The sequence below is a fragment of the Myotis lucifugus genome, unplaced genomic scaffold (assembly GCF_000147115.1).
Source record: "Myotis lucifugus unplaced genomic scaffold, Myoluc2.0 scaffold_105, whole genome shotgun sequence".
NCBI classification, from domain to species: domain Eukaryota; kingdom Metazoa; phylum Chordata; class Mammalia; order Chiroptera; family Vespertilionidae; genus Myotis; species Myotis lucifugus.
In genome coordinates, this window is record NW_005871153.1 from 406,980 (window position 1) to 414,317 (window position 7,338).

The following is a 7,338-nucleotide window of genomic DNA, read 5'->3' on the forward strand; positions in this document are numbered from 1 at the left end:
TTCTCACTGGTGCGTCCTCTGACTCATGAAGACGTTTTAGCTCACGAGGCCATGCCTCCCGGTTCCTTTCTTAGGGTCACATGAAAATGAGCCGCGGGTGGGTCATCAGGAGAGGGCTCTCCAGGAAGAGGAAAGTGCCTTTAAAGGAAGCCTGTGGGCAGTGGTGTGGGGGCGCGCGCGCACACACACACACACACACACTCGCGTGGGGTGATCTCTCCATATATACAGAGCCGCCCTCGGCTCCTCGAGGGTCCTGAAGGAGGATCCCCTGGGTGGGGTCCTGCAGGAATCCCGGTTGGAGCTGACAGGAGTCAGGCTCACTCTGAAGGTTCTCTCCCGGTTCTCTCTCTCCCCTCCTGATTTTTGCCATGGGATGCAGGTAAGTAGGAATGAAAGGGCCCAGTGAGGTAATGGCCGGGGACAGTGTGGCCTAGCAGTTCAGAGCACTCAAAGGAGCCTGGTTCTGCCACTGAGCAGTTGTGCGGCGTCGGGTAATGCACGCAACTTCTCTGTGCCTCGGTCTCTCTGTCCACTTCAGGCCTTTCGCGTGCTTCCCCTACTTTCCCCTTCCCAACGTGGCCTGAGCCTGTCGTCAGTCCAGTCGCTTGGACGGCACTTCCCCAGGAGGTTTTAGCTCATGCCTGCAGGACAGGATTCCTCCAGGTGCTCCCGTCACACCGGGAGGTGGACGCCTCTGCTGGGCACTTGCTTATGACCGTGTCAGTGTCCCCACCGGACCTGGAGTTCCTCAAGAGAACAGACTGTATCTGAGTCACCATTGTACCCCTGACCCCTGGCACAGTGCCTCGCAGAAAGTGGTCCCCTAAATATTTGACTGTTCATGAAGGAATGAAAGAAAAGCCTGGCTGCCCTGACCGGTTTGGCTCAGTGGATGGGGCGTCGGCCTGTGGACTCAGGGGTCCCGGGTTCGATTCCGGTCAAGGGCATGTACCTTGGTTGTGGGCACATACCCAGTGGGGAGTGTGCAGGAGGCAGCTGATTGATGTTTCTCTCTCACCGATGTTTCTGGCTCTCTGTCCCTCTCCCTTCCTCTCTGTAAAAAATCAATAAAATATATTAAAAAAAGGAAAAAAAAAAGAAAGGAAAAGCCTGGCTGATGAATGAGGTAGACAGACACAGGGAACTGGCAGCCCCCTCCTCCAGAGGACTTACTTGACCACTTATATTGTTGCCCAGACATCCAGCCCAGGGTCTGTTCACCCAGCCGGGATCTCCGGTTGGAACATGGCCTCCCCTGAAGCCAGATTTTAAGGTTTTACCTTGTGATCCTGCTTGTCCCTTCCGATATCAAATTAGCCAACCTCTTTGCTAATCTCCTGGCTCACATTTTTGGAAGCATTTCCCAGAATGTTGTGGTTTCTAGGAAAACAGAGTCAGGGAGAGAAAGTGAAACTCAAACGAAGCCCTGGCCCTCCTGGATGGAGCATGATAGTAAGTCCTGTGGGCGTGAGGTCAGCCAGGATTCTCCGATTTCCACTCTTCCAGAGGCCAGCCTCAGCTTCTTAGTTTTCCCTCTGCGTGTCCATATTCTTTTGTTTCCCTTCTAAAACTCTCCTGACACGCCGAAACCGGTTTGGCTCAGTGGATAGAGCGTCAGCCTGCGGACTGAAGGGTCCCAGGTTCGATTCTGGTCAAGGGCATGTACCTGGGTTGCGGGCACATCCCCGGTGGGAGATGTGCAGGAGGCAGCTGATCGATGTTTCTCTCTCATCGATACTCTTCCAGAGGCCAGCCTCAGCTTCTTAGTTTTCCCTCTGCGTGTCCATATTCTTTTGTTTCCCTTCTAAAACTCTCCTGACAGGAAAATGTCACATAGCAGAGATGGTCGGGGGGCGGTTATGTTGGTGGTCTGGTCTAGACAGGCTTCCTCATAGGTGGAATGACATGAAGGCGGCTGGAGGCATTCCTGAAGGAAAGCTTCTCCCAGCTGGTCTAGAGACCATGCTTGGAAGTCCAACCTCACACCAGTCCTCACCGGGGCCCTCGACAAAACGTCAGTCATCTGGTGGGGTGTGGGTTGAAGTTGTTGCTTGCCAACACCCCCTCCTCCCCGAATTGATCCATTCACTGGAACAGAGAGCCCGGCCCTCGGTGACAAGACAGTCTGGGAGGGAGGTTGCCCAGACACACACTTGCATCCCAAACTGCGGGGAGGACTGTTATCCTATCGGGGCCCTGCCTCCTGACAGCAGGCAGGCTCTTCACCCCAGGACCCGAGGAGGAACAGCTGGTACTCGGGGCCTAAGCCAGGAAAAGAGGCCTCGTGTGATGGGTCAGCTCGGGGAGAGGGGAGGAGACAGGACACCTCGACTCGCCTGGTCCCTGATCTGCACCCTTGCTGTCAGGCTCCTTGTATCCCTGGGGTTCTGTTCCTTCACAGCCTATCCCAAACTGCCCCAGCACATGTCCCCTCTCCACTGAAATCTGAACTTTCATCAGAGACAAATTATTCAATTCACTGTGAGAAACAAGGCCCCGTGGAGAGGGCACGTGGGGAAGGCAACTCATCACACTGAAATGCAAATGCCATTGAAGCAGGAACTTCCCTGTTGGCAGGAGCCCGGAGATGAGCTTGGGCTCCGAGACAAGGGGGAGCAAAGGTCACCAAGGGCTGCGGGGGCTGGGGAATGAGGGAGAAGGGCAGGAGCAGCCCCCAATCAAGAGCCCTACTCAGTGCTCTGTCTGGCATCAGTCTCTCTACCATAAACATCAGTCTGGACAAAATAAAAATTTAGGTTAGTCATTCCTAGGAAGGGATCCAGAAAGGGATCCAATCAGAGAGGGCACACTTGGGGCTTCATAATATTAGCAGTAATGACCTCTCTGTAAACTGTTGTATTTACATGTTTAATTATCCCATACAATTTACAAGTACAAATATATTATATACATTATGTTTAATTCTTTAAACACTGAAATATTTTATTATATGTGTATGAGAGAGAGAGAATGATCCATACATTTAAAAAATATTATATGCAAAACCATGTGTTAGAGAGGAGTGTCAAGACCCTTAAGATGAGACAGACATGTAACTGAATACGAAGTGGCAACAGGCCACTTCTTCAGGAAGTCATGATATTGACCTTTTTTCAGATCCACATTGATGTGAGTTTACCCTAATATTACTAGTCCTATTCTATTTCATATATATATATGTATATGTACACACACTAATAAAAGAGAAACATGCAAATTGGTGTCACTCCGCTACACCCACCAGCCAATCAGAGTGACTATGCAAATTAACCCAACAAAAATGGCAGTTAATTTGCATACACAGGCTTGGAGTGAAGACTGAAGACTGAAGTCTGAAGAGGCTTGGCTTCTCCGCTGCGGCCTGACCAAAGGCCTGGGTCCCGGGTGCCGGGTGAAAACCGGTGCCAGCAGCCAGGGGAAGGAAGGCCAATTGCGAGAATCTTGGTGCAACAGGCTTCTAATATATATAACCAAGAAGTTCACATATCAGTGGAAATATAAAAGATTGTAATGGCTATAAGTAAAGGTATGGAGAAGACATTGTATAACTATATAGGCATGACATATTTTAAAAAATATATTTTATTGATTTTTTACAGAGAGGAAGGGAGAGGGACAGAGAGCCAGAAACATCGATGAGAGAGAAACATTGATCAGCTGCCTCCTGCACACTCCCCACTGGGGATGTGCCCGCAACCAAGGTACATGCCCTTGACCAGAATCGAACCTGGGACCCTTGAGTCCGCAGGCCGATGCTCTATCCAGTGAGCCAAACCCGTTAGGGCATAGGCATGACATTTTAATTTTTAATCAGTTTCATTGATATATAATTAAAATATAATAAAATTCATTAATTTTCAGAGTAGTTAGATGAGTTTTATCAATACATGTAGTTGTGTATTTACCAGCAGAATCTAGATTTAGGACATTTTGATCCCTTCAAAAAGTTTCCTATGTCCCTTATATTAATCCCCTCTTCCATTCCCAGCCCTTGGCAACCATGGATCTGCTTTCTGTCACTAGTTTCACTTTTTCTAGAATTTCATATAAACAGAATCATACAGTGAGTGGTCTTTGTTTCTGGCTTCTTTCACTTAGCATAATACTATTGAGATTTATCCATGTTGTTGCATGTATCTGCAGTTTTTTGCTTTTTTATAGCCTAGTAGTACTCAATTGTATGGATATACCACAATTTATCTATTCACATTAATGAACATCTGAGTTGTTTCTCATTTTTTTCCTTTCATTTTTTAAAATATATTTTTATTGATTTCAGAGAGGCAGGGGGAGGGAGATGGAAACATCAATGATGAGAGAGAATCATTGATTGGCTGCCTCCTGCACGCCCCCTACTGGGGATTGAGCCTACAACTCAGGCATGTGCCCTTGACTAGAATCAAACCTGAGACCTTTCAGTCCTCAGACCGACACTCTAGCCACTGAGCCAAACCAGCTAGAGCTCCTTTCATTTTTAATTGATTTTTTCTTATGGTAAAATATATGTAACAAAGTTTATTTTAACCATTTTAAAGTATACAGCTCAGTGGCATTAATTACATTCACAATGCTGTGTAACTATCACCACTACCTATTTCCAAAAATTTCCGTAACCCTAAACAATAACTCTGTAACCACTAAACAGTAACTTCCCATTCCCCCCTCCCTACAATCCTGGGTGATCTCTAATCTTTCTAGTCCTATGAGTTTGCCTATTCTGTATATTTCATATATATATGTGGAATCATACATATTTGTCTATGAGTCTGGCTTATTTCATTTTTCAAAGTTCGTTCAAGTTCTAGCATGTAACAGAACTGCATTCCTTTTTATTGCTGAATAATATAGTTATTCATGTATGTTGGTGGACACTTAGGATGTTTTCATATTTCTAATTTTTAGTTATGAATAAAGCTGCTATGGACATTCAAGTACTAGTCTCTATGTGGACAGATGTTTTCATTTCTCTTGGATAAATATGTAGAAGTGGAATTACGTGATCATTCGGTAAGTGAATGTTTAACCTTATAAGAAACTGCCAAGTTTATTTCCCAAGTGGTGGTACCATTCGCATTCTTACCAGGTCTCTCTGGGCGTTCCAGTTGCTCCACATCCTCACTGACACTTGGTATAGTCCAAATTTTTAACTATCACAATTCCAGTGGGTGTGTAGTAGGATCTTATTTTGGTTTTAATTTGCATTTTCCTGTGTTAATCATGTTGGGTATCTTTTCATGTTCTTAGTTGTTATATATATATATATATATATATATATATATATATATATATATATGGTGAGATGAAACAAAGTATCTATTCAAATCTTTTCCCCATTTTTTAATCATTGTTTGTCTTCTTATTATAGAGTTTTAGATACACGTCCTTTGTCAAATGTTATGTATTGACATTCCCATACATATTCACAAAATGTATATTTTATTTTCTCCCAGCCTGTGGTTTGCTTCTTCGTGTCCTTAATGATGTCTTTTGAAGGGCAACATTTAAAAAAAAATGTTTTTATTGATTTCAGAGAGAGAAGGGTAGGGGGATAGAGAGAAACATTGATGTGAATAGATCAATTGTGGTATATCCATACAATTGAATACTACTAGGCAATAAAAAACAAAAAACCTCAATAGTATTATGCTAAGTGAAAGAAGCCAGAAACAAAGACTACTCACTGTATGATGGGATGAGGAGAATGTGTGTATGAGTCGAAGTTGGCAGAAAATGGAGCAATTAAACCCTATCCATTGGGGGATATTTATAAGAGGCTGAGTTTTTAAGCAAGTTCCTTGGTTCTTCTGTCTGACCCTGGGAGGTGAAGTATCTGTGTCTGTCTTCCCCACCCCATACTCCCAGTAGCAGAGCTACCATGACCCTCCTCCCTTCGTTCCAGGACGCTGTGCTCTCCCTGCAGGATGGCGTGCTCGAGGACCTGCTCCCGCATCCTGGGGCTGAGCCTCGGGACTACAGCCCTGTTTGCTGCTGGGGCCAACACGGTGCTCCTCTTTCCTAACTGGGATGTGACCTACCTGTTGAGGGGCCTCATTGGCAAACATGCCATGCTGGGCTCTGGGCTCTGGGGAGGAGGCCTCATGGTAAGTGTCCTGGGTTCTCTGAGTGAGAACTCCCAAAGTGCCCCCCAGGGATGAAGCAGGAAGGTGAAGGGGGAGGAGTGTTTTGATTCCTTGCAAATGAGTTTGATCTAACAAGCTGGTCTGGAGTCTATAGCAACTCCAAAGGATAGAAGAGTCTAGGACAGCGGCTCTCAACCTGTGGGTCGCGACCCCTTTGGGGGTCGAATGACCCTTTCACAGGGGTCGCCTAAGACCATCGGAAAACACATATATAATTACATATTGTTTTTGTGATTAATCACTATGCTTTATGTTCAATTTGTAACAATGAAAATACATCCCGCATATCAGATATTTACATTACGATTCATAACAGTAGCAAAATTACAGTTATGAAGTAGCAAAGAAAATAATTTTATGGTTGGGGGTCACCACAACATGAGGAACTGTATTAAAGGGGCGCGGCATTAGGAAGGTTGAGAACCACTGGTCCAAGAAGACTTGCTGGATTTTGGACTAGGCATACTAGGTGTGAACGTTGCCATCAACAGAGTCAGGGCAGGCTAGTCATCCCAAACTGGGTCCTGACAGGCAAAACCAAACCCTCTGGGAAAGAGAGGATAATCAAGTCCATGTGGTACAACAGCCACAGGTGGCGGCGGCAAGAAGTGTCCATTACCCAGTCTCGTCCTAACGCTCTTTCTCCTCTCCCAGGTGCTCACTGCAGCCACCCTCATCTCCCTGATGGGCTGGCGATACGGCTGCTTCAGCAAGAGTGGGCCCTGCCGAAGCGTAAGCACCAGACTTCACTCTTCTAATGCCTAGAATGTCCCCACATCCCATTACTTCAGAGGCCGAGTGGTAAAAAGGCAATTTTGGTCTTGGGGTTTGAAGTCAGGTCCTGATCATGCCCCTTAATCACCTAAGCTCTTGGGCAAGTTGCTTAACTTTTCTGAGCCTCAGGTCCTCATCTGTAAAATGGGGGTTAACAGAATCAAGTCAATGACCCTGTTATTTAATTAACCATAAATGTAATGAACCATGAATGTTGTAATGAACCATAAATGTCTATACAAATGTGAGAACTGTTGTTATTAATTTTTTATCTTATTGAACAATATGAACATGAGTTATGTACATTGCAATCATGTTGTTTTATAATTTTAATATATTTTTATTGATTTCAGAGAGGAAATTGAGAGGTAGAGAGAGAGAGAAACATTAATGATGAGAGAGAGAGAATCATTGATTCGCT

The 7,338-nt window shown here is 45.3% G+C and overlaps 1 protein-coding gene across 1 annotated transcript in view; it reads left to right on the forward strand.

The window, feature by feature from the left end:
* The first annotated feature begins 206 nt into the window (after positions 1-206).
* TM4SF19 (transmembrane 4 L six family member 19) overlaps positions 207-7,338 on the forward strand; it is an 11,050-nt gene continuing 3,918 nt past the window's right edge. The window contains exons 1-4 of the mRNA XM_014459212.2: positions 207-382; positions 4,906-5,010; positions 5,903-6,104; positions 6,798-6,875. Coding sequence (XP_014314698.1) covers positions 5,925-6,104; positions 6,798-6,875 — 258 coding nt within the window. The 5' untranslated portion in view covers positions 207-382; positions 4,906-5,010; positions 5,903-5,924. The remainder of the gene's footprint in view (positions 383-4,905; positions 5,011-5,902; positions 6,105-6,797; positions 6,876-7,338) is intronic.